Here is a 13,775-nt window from a genome sequence, read left to right on the forward strand (position 1 = left end):
AGTTATCATAATATAAAACAAAATAAAAAAAAATAAAAACATGATAACAACTCCAAATACGAAGAAAAGGGATTACGATCAAAGAAACGTTGGAATTGATAATGAACATTGAAAGAAAGTAACAAAAGGCATGTTATAGGTGATTCTTCGTATGATTATTCAGCCAAGATAGTAGTGGGTGTATTGAAAGGAAATTTACTATTTTACAGTTTGCCCAAGTTTAGTTGTATTTATTGTTCTGAGAAAATATTGTCTTAGTTTGTACCTGAGAAGTCATCGGAGCATTAACCATGACTTTAGGTGTTTTATAGTTTTTTTATTTTGAAAAGCCTTCAGGTGTTTTATAGTAGGAGGTACTCCACTATGCATTTATGTAATACTACAAACATTTGAATAAAGGAGTTCATGTATTTTTGCCTCACTTTTATTTCAAATGTTTAATTTGAATATTAAATTTGGTTAAAATCTTTTCAAAATTATTGTCTATATTATAAACGCAAATCTTAAAATGTGTTGCCTATAAGTAATGGGGACCTGTGAAAAGTGTTCCCTTTGTTTAATCCTGAGGCAACAGTTATGAACTGTAAATAACAATGGCAACGGGTAAAAAGTGTTGCCTAAAGTTTGTTGAAAAACTGTTCCCTCTTTTCGTTAGCTTAGGCGACAAGTTTTAAAAGTGTGTCCAAAAAGCAAAAAAACTGTGACCAAAGACAATAGGTAACGCTCGTTTATAAAACAGTTGGAAACGGTTCCCTATACTTTTAGATAACAGTTTTCATGGTTTAGGCTACAATTTTGACCTGTTTCCAAAAAACAAAAATGTTGTACATTAGAAAGCAAAAACGGGTGCGTTTGTTTTAGTTTTAAAAAAAGTTTTTTCATCTCACACAGTATATTTAAAATAAGATGATATTATAATAAGATATAAATCTTAAATTCTAATATCATCTTTTTGAACTAACTTCCTTTTTAGATTTACTAGACGATTACTCGTGCGATGCACGAGTTTTATGCGTTGTTTTATACTATAATATAAAAAATTTATTTGTATAGACAGTAAATCTAAAATCGAAAAATAAGTTTTATCAAAATAATAGTAACAATAGAAGTTATCTAAATGTGATATAGATATTAAATATGTGTTTATACATTTAAAAAAAATTATTTATACACTACATTTGAAGTCAACTTGGTATATTCTTCATTAACATTTTTTTGAAGACATATTCTTCATTAACATTGTTTATCAATATCTTTAATTCATTCTTTAAATTAACTCTAGAAATACCAACATATAATTGACCATTGAAAAAAATTGATGTTGGAACATAAGTTTTTTTTTTTGTATTATAAATTTTATTAGATGATTCTGAGTTGGATAAACTACTTCATTATATTTATATTTATTTGAAACATATTGAGGCAAAGATAAACCAACTTAACCGCATACTCAAAATTGAATATGATAAAAATCATGAACAACATACAAACCATCAGTAAATTTTATTTTATCTATTTTTTTTATTAAAACTTCAAATTGATTTTTATTTGGATCAACCAAAAGAATGTGACGATGAATTTGCGTACCAAAATCATCCGTAAATAGTCTTGACAATCGACCAACTAATTATATACACAAAGATTGAACAAAAGATTATTAGCAAAAACATTACCTATTATGAACCAAAAATAATTAAATACACAAAATAATAAAATGAAGAAAAAAAATTAAAATGAATAGTAACCCAAAAGAATAATAATAATAATAAAAAAATAACATTTAGTACCACACATTAAATGAATGTAAGTGGGTGATATGGCTAAATGAAAGGTTTTCATTGGTTTAAGTAGGTGATGTGGATTAGGGTTTTAGATAGTCAATTGGACAACTATCTAGGATTTATATATATAGATATTTAAAATAAGATGATATTAGAATTTAAGATTTGTATTTCAATTTAGAATATTTAGGATTTATTTAGAATTTATAGGATTAGTTTGAGATATGATTTGTTTTTATGTAACTTTGTATATAGATTCATATAATTATGAATAATATATGATAATGAGAATAAGAAAATAAGAACTTGAGATTATTCTCCATATAACACTATATCTCAAAAGAGTTTATTCATAAAAATATATTTCACCAATTTCTGCAATACAAAAACACAAAAAACCATATCACATTTCTCAAGTCATTAGGTTTGGTCTAGTGGTGAGGAATTTTGGTAGTATGTTATAGGTCTTTGGCTCGATCTTCAACTCATTGTAAACAAAAAAACACAAAAAACCATATCACATTTCTCAAGCAATCATACTTATTCTTCAATTTTTGCTTGTCATAATTCCCTCCCGTTAAGGCCTTAAATTGGGAAACAATACCTCTCCACCATTTCTTAGTAAAACTAGTACCAATATGTTCCCCTTTGTTAACTTGATCTATAAATGCTTTAATAAAGCTTTCCGTGGCTTTAACATCCCCCCAACTAGCTTTGGATCTTTGAACTTCATCATTAGTTGAATGGGATCCGCATAAACTTTTCTCTTAAATGTTTCCATAATACTATATGCACAAATTAATACAACTAACTTTGGTTCAGTTATAGCAAATATAAATGCAGCAAGTTATAACAAATATTAATATAGTTATAGCAAATAACATAACTTACAGCAACATAACTTACCGAAAATTTAGCAAGACAACTTAAATAATATACTCCCTCTGTCCCAAATTATAAGGGGAAAAATCTCTAAAAATCATTTTCAAGATTTTTTTTTCTTAATTTTATAAAATTAAATGCAAATTGCATTTAATTTTTTTTCTTTCCCTTTTTCTCAATAAACAACAACCGATAAAAATTGTTTTTACATATTCCCATGCAACTTAATCAAAGGAAAATCTACAAAAACATTTTCAAATTATCATGTTTTATTTTTTCTTAATAAATGTGATTTTTGTTTTTTCCCTTGTAATTTGAGATGAAGGGAGTAACTTACACATAATTTAGTTATTAATACAACACGTTTTAACAAGCCGTGAATTATATATAATAATAACATAACTTACAGAGAATTTAGCAAGGCAACTTAAACAAAGTAACACAAAGAAATTGTTTTTTCCTTATGAGACATTTTCCGTCCTCCACCTATAGTTCATATTTTTATTAAAAAGAAGAAAATAAGAAAATTATAAGGGGGACTAGGCTTTACCTAAAGAAATGAACATAGAATAATAAAGCATACCAACTCGCATACCAACTCCTATTTAATCTAAAAGACCAAATAGAAGTCCCTAATAATTTAAGGCGAATGCACCGACCGTCAACACGGAAAAAACAAAGTGTATATACCCGAGACAATTAGAGTAAACCGGAAAAAAGAAAGAGTAGTATTGCAACAAGTAATCATTCATACTATACTGAGAGAAAATAGAGAACATGGTTCTCACATCGTTGTCATTTTAAAGTTCATGTTGGTGAACAAGACATGTCCATCTTGAATGAAAAATGAACCACACCCGTTTATTTATACAAGTTTTGATACATTTTAGATCACACAAACTGTTTGGTGCGTTTCAGACCACATATATGCGTACGGTCATTGTTCACTACTTAGAATGCGAACTGGGCGAAGGAATTCGTTATCTACGTAAAGAACAACATTTTTTTTTAAACAGGGTGTTATTTCATCTAGGGAACATGACAAGTGCAAACATTAGATTTAGATTAAAAAAAAAACTATCACTCGCTACGTACTCTACAAACTGAGCTCACTACTTAAATAGCAAGAAGGGTATTTCGGTCATTTTGCAGTGAACGTGAAAAATAGTGGGGGCACGAAAAGAAAAAAACTGATCAACATCATAGCCTTCTTTTATAAATGGACTCACTTCATCTTGGGCCTACTCTACTAGTCCCATTTTAAAGCCCAACTTTAGATTGGAAATAGCCCCACCAAAAATACCAATTCTTTTCTTTCTGATCGCAACGAAGAAAGAAAAAAAAAATCTTACAGAAAAGAAAAAAGTCTCCATTGATTCCCCCCAAAATTTACACGAAAGAGAGAATTAACGGAGCTTGTTCTAATTCTTGTAGGGTTTTGAAAATTGAACAGAGTTTGGTGAATTATCTCTCAAGCTTGTCTTCTTCATTTGTTCTTCATTCAAACCCTAATTTGCTACCATGACTGAGGTTTGATCTTATCTCATAATTTCCATTATTATTCTAATTATGTATTTTTTTCTTCACTTTTTGTATTCCCTTCAACAATTTATGGCATTTCCTTTGCTCAGAAGCTAAAAAAAATGTTTTTTTTTTTTTAATGGTAGCTCTATTATGATGTATCAATTCTCAGACCTAAAATTCAAGCTAACGTAAAATATTTTGACTTGTGCCTAGTTTAGATGCACTTTGTATTCGTTATTATTTTGTCGGAAACTCAGGTATCCGGTCCGTGGACCGACTATTCCAGGGACCAATTTCACCGTCCACTTGCGTGTTCAATTGAGCTTAGAATTGGCACCAGGAGGATTTGAACCTGAGACCTAGAGAAGAGGAATTTGTATTCATTATTAACTATTTCCTTGTTTTTTGCAGTACTGGGTAAGTCAGGGAAACAAATGGTGTGATGTCTGCAAAATTTATATATCAAACAACCCTTCCAGCATCAGAAATCATGAGCTTGGAACACGCCACAAGGAAAATGTTACCAAGCGGCTTGCTAATATGAGAAAAGAGAATGCTGCTAAAGATAAAGAACACAAGGAAACAGCTAGTGCCCTTGAACAAATCGAAGCTGTAAGATTCTTTTTCTTATTTATGTTACTCATGCTTCCTTGCCTTCTCATTAATTGAACTTTTGTTTTTCCCGTTTGAATGACTACCCCGGATTAAACGTATGATTGTTTCTGTTATGGTGCATATGTTTATTTGCATTTCATGTTAGTTGAATGTGTTGTTGGTTAATATTAGTTGAATAATAAACCTTTTAAATATGGTGTATTATTTTGGTCACATAGCCTAGTGAGTGGCTAGACTCACACTTTAAGTGTGGAGAAGTGGGGAATCCGGGGTTCGAACCCCGGCCCCTGCAATAATGTCCCTCGTGACTACCTATTAAGCTATACTTACCGGACTAAATATGGTATTTACTTGTGAAAACATCACATTTGATACCAAACTCTGCATGTGATTTATCCAATAAAGTAGTTATAAAGGTTCTCAACAAAGAAAACTCTGGGTTATATCAGGATGAATACCGAGCCATGTCTTTTATTTAGAATTCTTAGAAATATAACCTTACTGGAGTAATATTTTCAATAAACTTAATTTTCAATATATACAACGTTAGTGAAACACGACTTTAGAGAACCTATGTTTTTTAGTCATGTGCACAGGGATCTATAGTATAAAATGTAGGTGTTCCATATATTAGCGCTCTGCTTGCATGTATTGTACATTGTTTTCCTGAGAAGAACTTATTTTCGTTTTTGCGGTTTTTATATTTCATTGTTTACCATTACCGTAAGCAAGTGAACATCAATGAGTTGTTCTTATTTGATCCATACTTGAAATAAGAAGGTTGCTGTCTTCCTGATATATGAGATATTTCATGTAGAATGAAAGGTACCATTATTATAGTTAATAATGAGTAAGGAGAAGAATATGCTGAAAGCTTAATGATTATTTACTGAAGTGTTAAGATAATTCTAAGGCTGTGAAAATTGAGAATAAACTAGGAATGTACTTTTTTAATTGCATGAGTGATTTACACAGTTAAAGTTAGCATGCTGCTATTTATATAAATGAAGTTATCGACTCTACTTCTATTTATATTTACCAATAGTGAAGAATTGAAAGCAACACCGACTTAAATTGTTTCCAATCCATATTAGTGACTGTTATCTTTTCAACACAATATCAACTACATGATTCATTTCCATCTGAATTTGTGACAAACACATGTTTGTTACAAAGTCAGTAATGCATAAGGGTTTTCCATTCCCACCACATACTCCCTCTGTTTTATATTGACCGTCACTTTAGTAAATGAAAAGAACTTCATAGTTCATATTTAGTGCCATGTTATCATTTTTCATGGTAACATTTTTTCTTCTAATTTACCCTCAAATGAATGCATTATTTCAAGCCTATTATACTCCAGTACTCCACTATGCATTTATAACAATGACTAATATATCTTCAAATTTTTAATCAAACAAATTCCCAATATATCTTACTTATCTACACATCCTTTTCATATCTAAATCAAGATATGTTTATCTACAAATGAATTATTAAATTATCAATTTTAATCTTCAAACTTTGAATTTTGGAACCCAATAATCTCTGCCTTTGTCATCCAAGAGCTTTCTTCAATGTATTCAATGTATATTCTCCTCCATCATTCAAATCCAAATATTCCAAATTAGGATGAAGACATCAAGTTATTACTGAGCAATATTACCAATCAAACATTCATACTTGCACCATTGTTCTGTGGAAGCCCTTGGTCGGCCTCCATGTCACGAGGAATTTCGACCTTAGCTTTTACTGCTATAATATTCAATTGAAAGTGTATCATCGTGTGGTCCCTTGATCCATAGCTCTTGGAACACTTGTTGGGGGAATGTCACATCCCTGTCTAGTCTACATATGCTTGTATTATAAATACAAGTAATCAGTAAAACAACACAATTAGCATGGTTCTTTTTCCCTAAACATGCTTACATCCAAAGTCCACCACAATATTACTACATAATGTTTGTGGACACACCTAATCTTCTCTGCCCCATTTGACATACTCTCGTTTTAGAGTTGTCTTTACAACAGTGTTCATATCTTTGGCATCTCTAGCATCATTGAGCTGCCTTCCCAATCATGTTTTGTATAAGCTTTATTCCATGTCCCTTTCTGAAAACTCATTTGTAAAAATTATAAAGCTTTGTAAGTTTTAGCTTGAGGGAAAGTGTTAGAATGAATGTATGGAAAGTATATCATAATATCATTATTGTATCTTAAAATATTATACTGTATCGTAGTTGTTCGCCTATTAGGATTTGTTGAGATAGAACAAGAGAATTGAATTACCAACAATGAGTGAAATTTAATCAGCATGATTCTTGAGAAGATTTATAGATATCCATGGTATGCTCTGATAGCATGTCATGAGCCCAACTATTTCAAAAGCATGAGTTATTAAATGAAGCACATGAACGATTTTATATTTGACAAAGATATTGGATTCCCCAAGGGACTCTTCAAGTAAAATATAGACTCTTTCAAAGATTGGGAAATGAACTGGGAGTAGCAGGAAGTTCACACTTCTGTTGGTGTTTAACTTTTGGCAAATGGGAAATATAAACATTGCAGTAATAGCTGTCAGTTCATGTTATTTTCAGATTTACACACATAGATGAGATGTATAACTTTTCATATATCTATTTCTTTGAATTCTTATACAGAGAGCACAACGTAGCTATCAAAAGGATATGGCGAAGTTTGAGGAAGTCAAAGAATCACATGAATTGGATTCGCAACTTGGTTAGTATGAATTTTGTTGCATTCTCTTGATAGAGTTCTAAATAACTTTTAATTTGCAAAGTCTTAGACATGTTTTGAAATTCAAGCCATGTTTAGATCTACTAAGCTGATACTGTAGGGAATGAATTGGTGGTGCCTTTTGCAAAGAATTTTTTTTAGTGACAACACAATTACATGAGCCCCAATTCTGGAAATCATTTAACATTATCTGGTCTTTCAAAGTAAAACTATAAAATTCGTATGCCACAGTTTTCTACAAAGGTGTCTAGGAATCATTGCACTCATAACGGATGGTGTTTTTGCTGTATAAAGTGGTGGGCCTGAGGCTTCCTTGTATAAGTGGATGCCTTGCAAACTGCAGTTATCAAACAATTATGTATGTGAGTAATAAATTAAGGAAAGGGAAAACTATATATTAAGGATTGGAAATAGGTACCGAGTTAAAACATAAAAGGATTGGAAATTGATTTTTGTGGTAGATTGAGGAGTTAGACCTCATTATGCATAATTACTATTAGCCCAATCAAATTACCACCATTTAAGTTGAAGGAGTGGTGCTCTGGTGTTTTTTAGAAACTTGGGCAACTTTTACTTGTTACCTAATTATTATCTTCATGATCTTTTCTAGGGAGTTGAATGTGGTATACAATGTACCCATGTAGCTTCATACGTTGGTTCATGGACACAAACCCAGAACTCAAAGATGTGTTAATGTATTTCCTTACTGCTGTACATTGATTTTTCTTCTTGATGCTGATTTTTGCTGCATGGTTTGGCAGAATGGGAGTTTGACAGCACTTCAGGCTATTACTACCATAAAACAAATGGATTTTGCTATGATCAAAAGTCGGGATTTTACTATTCTGATGCAATCGGTACGAGTGTTATACTTCTCATTTACATGTATATACAGTAATAATATTATTGAGTTTAATACCATATTTACTTGTTGAAATTTCAACAGGCAAGTGGGTGACCCATGATGAAGCATATGCCTCACCTCACTTTGCATCAAATGCTGGGCGGAATGTACCATCTGGAAAAAAGGGCTCCATAATTTCACAATCCAAATCAGTTGACACCAAACCAAATATACATCATAATGTAGCTTTACCTCTTAGAGTGAATCCCATGAGACAAGCAAAAGCTGCCGCGTCATCTCTTGCTGTCGGTAAGAGAAAGAGACCCAATGAAAAACCAAAGGTTGTCTCGGAAGAAGAAAAACAAGCTCTCAAGGCAAGAGAGGCTGCAAGGAAAAGAGTGGAACAGAGGGAGAAACCTATGCTTGGGCTTTACAGCAAGCCTTACTAAGTGTGAAATATTTGAGGGTTATGCTTCTTTATGCCTGATTCGTTTATGCTGGCATTAACTGTGTCTAATTCCCAAGTTATTTCTTTCTCTCTTGTGAATGTACCTTGTAAAATATATGTAACCTTTCCATTTTTTATGCAATGCTTGTTAAATGTCTGCGGATCTGTATGTGTTTTGAGAAATGGTTGAAGGAGAAAAGGACTTGAAAGTCTGATTTAAGTTAGGCTGATAAAATGCAGGTTAAAAATTGCTCCTTCTCCAAGCGAGGGTAAAAAGTTAGACAGAGATAAGTGATTGAGTCTGAGATAAGTGAGTATGCGTATCATATCAGTACTTCCGAAACACTTGTTAAGCATACAAAAAAGGGAATCAAAAATAAAATTAATGTTGAAAAAGAAATATTTTATATTTTTAAAGTATTGAATGAACAAGTTTTAAAATAATTTTTTTATTTTATTAAAATATTAATTAGTATTCCATAGACATTGTTTAACATTTTTTTTTATTAATTTATATTTTCACTTAAAAGTAAAAACAAAAGAAAGACATATATATTCAAAATTTTAAAGAGTTTAATTGTTGTGCACCGTCGGTGTAATTTTTTTTTACACATACATCCAATGACGTGTTGCCACACCATTTAATGAATGTGACACATCATGTGTTTTTAATTACCATACATGATGTGTCGATATATTATTGGACGCATGTGCAAAATAACTTTACACCGACGGTGCATATAAATTAAATTCAATTTTAAAGGCCATGTGTCGTGACTTTTCTTCTTTCATTAAAGCATGAATTTAAAATGACAGAGTCAATAATTTCGGCTGGGCAGTGATGATTCTCTCCTGTCCGTAGCTAAACTAAACAGTTCTAAATTATACTCCTCCTCCCGTCTTTTTATAAGATGTTTATTTTTTATATTTATTTTAAAATTAATATATTTAATTATATTATAAAATTATTATTTTTTTAAAATATATTAGTTATTTAATGAATATGAGGCCTTACATTTTAATTATTTTTGTAAAAAATTTAATTAAAATATCTATAGAGTTTTGATCTAACGAAAGAGGATAATCTCTTACGGTATGAAGAACTAAATCAAGCCAATGTAAAAAGTATAGCAATTGAGATCATAACCCGTGTAAATCTTTTATTCATATAAATATTTAGATATTATTTGAATAATTAATAATGTAAAATCATTTGTTTAATTTTTTTTTTACGCATGTAAAATCATTTGTTGAGAGAAGAAATTAACCCTCAATTATCAAAGAAGAAGAAGAAATTAACCCTCAAACAAAAACTTAAATTATGTAATGATATCATGTTATTTTTCAAATATATTTTATTATATTCTTAAAATGGATTTAATTGATATGCACCGACGGTGTAAAATAATTTTACACTGTCAACCAATACCAACCATGTTTTCCACCACATCACCCCACTTTCTTGACATTACATGACTAAATGATGGTTATTTATTGGACGACTGTGTAAAAACTATTTTACACCGTCAGCGCATATCAATTAAACTCTTTTAAAATTATTGACAATACACGTAACTCTTGTTTTAAAGAAATACTTGTTTTTTTATTTAAAAAAAATAAGGGAGAATTCTTTTTATTAATAGGCGTCACTAATACTTGTTTCATTATTTAAAAAAAATAATGACCATTTTACGACACAGAGGAACCCTCTTTAGGAAGAATATTTCAGTATTTGAAAAAGGACACAAATGACTATTTCTTTTAGCATAACTATTTCTATCTCTCTTTTCTCAATTAATTGTTTTATTTGCTTATCTTTTGAAAGTTTATATTTTTAGAGGGAAGAACCAAAATAGAACAAAAAAAAAAAAACCAAAATAGCCCCTCACAAAATAGTCCCACAAATTGGTTCCTTGCAATAAAAAAATACAGAATTTTAATCCTTTACAAAAATAAATCAGGACATTTAAATATTTAATTGAACCATTATTTTAAAAATTAAGTTTTTTAGCTTATTTAGATTTTTTTTTCATTCAATCTCGCATATGATGCTGTCACCTCTCACCGCAATACATGCATGTCATGTTTTTAGGTGCACTCGGTCGTGCTGTGTTTTTTTTTTATTTTTTTTATTTTCTAAGTAATATAGTGGAATATTCGAGATTCGAACTTCGACTCTTGTATTTATAATGTGATGTACATGTGCATGTGCTTTGCATTCTACCGAAAGGGAAAAATAAAAGTAGGTGAGAAAAAGGAAAATTGGGTTACATATAAATTACATTAGCTTCATAATCATAATAATAACTAGCCTTTACATAAAGATAGTATTGCATTGCATGCTTGCCTTCTCTGCTTCTCTTAACTTTCATTTCGTAAAAAACTTGGCTTTTTCTTTAAAAAAAGACTTGGTAACCACATGAACATGCATGGATTGGATTGATATATGTGCTAAAAAATATCTCTATCCTTTATTTTTATCCCTTTTGATGAAAAATATACTTTAATGTTGTTCCCTATTAGCCAAAGGTTTAAAAATATGTGTATATACTTGAAATTTTAGAAAATTGCTTGATGTCACGAAACATTTGATCGTAGTGTGTTACGAAATAATAATATTAAACATTTAATGGTAGTAGTGTGTTACGAAATAAAAAGTGACGTGTGTATCGTCGTGATATACAGATATTCGTGATTGGTTTTTCTTGCGACATATAAGTCTATTAGAAATTTTAAATTCTTTTTTGAACTAATTAGAAATTTTAATTTAGATATACAAATAGAAAACAATTTTTAAGTGTTCTGAAAACTTAATCAGTATACATATATGCTATTACCAGGATATAATTAAGTATATTTTGTATCTCTAATGTACCAGTGTCATATAGAATTAAGCAATGCTATGCTATGTTAATTATGAGCATAAGGATTAGGCACCTGGTAGTGGTAGGTCATTAATATCTCAAAAGTATTAGTGTAGTACAATTAAGCAACTGTTCTTATTATGAGCAAATATGTTTTGATCATTTTCAATTTTCAAACTGTGTGCTGTGTTCTGCTTTTGCTAATTTTATTATTAGTATGTTAAAGGCTATGATTTGTTCCTGAGTGAGTTGGTACTTGGTATACTTGGAAGCAGCTCATGTGGACAGTACAGTGGTCCAATGTACAACAAAATTGCTACTATAGTAATTAACATCTCATGGTTATCACTGCTTAAAGATTTATAAGTGACATAAACTACTCAGAAACTTTTTGCTTTTGTTTCTAATTTCCCAAAACTTCACTTCTGTACAATTTGTTTTCACCTTTAACAGATTTTAAGTATGCTAATAGTTGTCTGTGAAGATGTAATCAAGTGGTATGGGCTTAATTCTGGGCGGGTAGCTCAACTAATTTGAGCTAATGGTTAAAGATGTTAAGATGTAAAAGAATCCGAGTTCAAATTGGTTAAATAAGACCTTTAAATAGGTTTATTAATTCTAGTTTAAAGAAAAATTTATGATATATGTAATTGATTCGAACGGGCCTAAACTCCAAATTCCCCACACAAAGTTATCCTCAAAAGTATGAAAGTCTAAATGTCAAAAGACCAAACCGGCTCAATCCGATCGAAGGCCAATTCGCCCTCAAAGGTGCAACGGCTACCCTCATAATCATAACGCCTATGCGTTCTTTAACGACGTTGGAGCCTAACATTTGATGAGTGTCGTCGATCACACATCAATGCTCCAATGACACTATTACCTTCATTATAAAAGGTGTTTTCGTCCAATACTACATGATATGTAATTCCTATTCTAAATACTCTCATATTAACTTGAGCGTGTAAACATATCCCACCTATTTCAACGTTGACGATTTGTTGTTCGAAGTTCGACCACTTCTTAACTTTTTAGAATTAATCAGAACCATATAAGTAAAGTCTAACTCAGCTAAGTATGTTTTTGTTAAATATGTTTGGATCTCATCCCCAAAAGCTAGCTTATAGGGTGATGTTGCCCTCACATATTTATACACTCAACAACCCAGGAACCTTAGAAATGTGAGACTTCAAACCATCTCCAACAACACACGTTTCCTCCACCAATAATTGCATAAGATTGACATGAAAAATTAAAAGTGTGTGATCCTATATCCTTCTTTTAATTTGTTTTTTCTTAACTATAGCTGTGTGGGGAGAGGGGGGACCAGGAGTATAGGAGGGTATAATCCGAGACACAACACATGCCAATGCTTTACACATTTCGTAGTGATGGACAATAATCACATGCTTTAGGGTATCTTACCATCACTTTTTTTAACTCTAATTTGACTTTGTGACAAATCAACAGCAAAATTTATCCTGTTTTACACTCTTGCGTTCATTATTCTCCACCCTAATGATTATGTAGACTAAAAGTTTCATTCTTTTCTTCTGTCAAGCTTTTATACAAATTAAATCTTTTAAACACTAATTATAGTTAGTTGGTCCAGTCATTGACGTTGAACTTGATAGGGAATATCAATGTTCAATCCCCGCAGCTGCGATCGGAATGGGCAGTTAGCACTTGATGCTAGAACTGACCCTCGAACTAAATTAAGCGATTCAGTGGGCCGAATACCGGTGTTGGAAAAAAAAAGGGTGAAACCACATTTGGCCATTTCAAACTCAAATTTTGGAGTTCTCATAATTGAACCAAACAAGCACTAAATTTTCGCCAACCATGTTACTGTTCTTCCCATTCATCATTTATACTACTCACCTTTCACCAATAAAATCAAATTTGCTTCTAATAGTAACCGGAAGAAGTATAAAGTATAAACACCAGAAGTATTACTAGGAGTTGCTTCTTGGCAGAACATAACTAAATTGATCAAATAGTTAACATGTTAATTAATTCTACATCAACAAAAAAAAAAGTTAATTAATTCTGCAACA

At 31.0% G+C, this 13,775-nt stretch overlaps 1 protein-coding gene across 1 annotated transcript; it reads left to right on the top strand.

Annotated features, from left to right (window-relative positions):
• Positions 1–3,955: 3,955 nt before the first annotated feature.
• LOC123924281 (zinc finger protein ZOP1) lies at positions 3,956–9,011 on the top strand. Its single transcript, XM_045977120.1, has 5 exons — positions 3,956–4,193; positions 4,599–4,799; positions 7,466–7,544; positions 8,324–8,419; positions 8,509–9,011. The coding sequence occupies exons 1-5, from the start codon at positions 4,185–4,187 to the stop codon at positions 8,853–8,855; spliced, it is 732 nt and encodes a 243-aa protein (XP_045833076.1). The 5' UTR covers positions 3,956–4,184; the 3' UTR covers positions 8,856–9,011.
• Positions 9,012–13,775: the final 4,764 nt, after the last annotated feature.

Source organism: Trifolium pratense, linkage group LG4 (genome assembly GCF_020283565.1).
Source record: "Trifolium pratense cultivar HEN17-A07 linkage group LG4, ARS_RC_1.1, whole genome shotgun sequence".
Taxonomy (NCBI): Eukaryota; Viridiplantae; Streptophyta; class Magnoliopsida; order Fabales; family Fabaceae; genus Trifolium; species Trifolium pratense.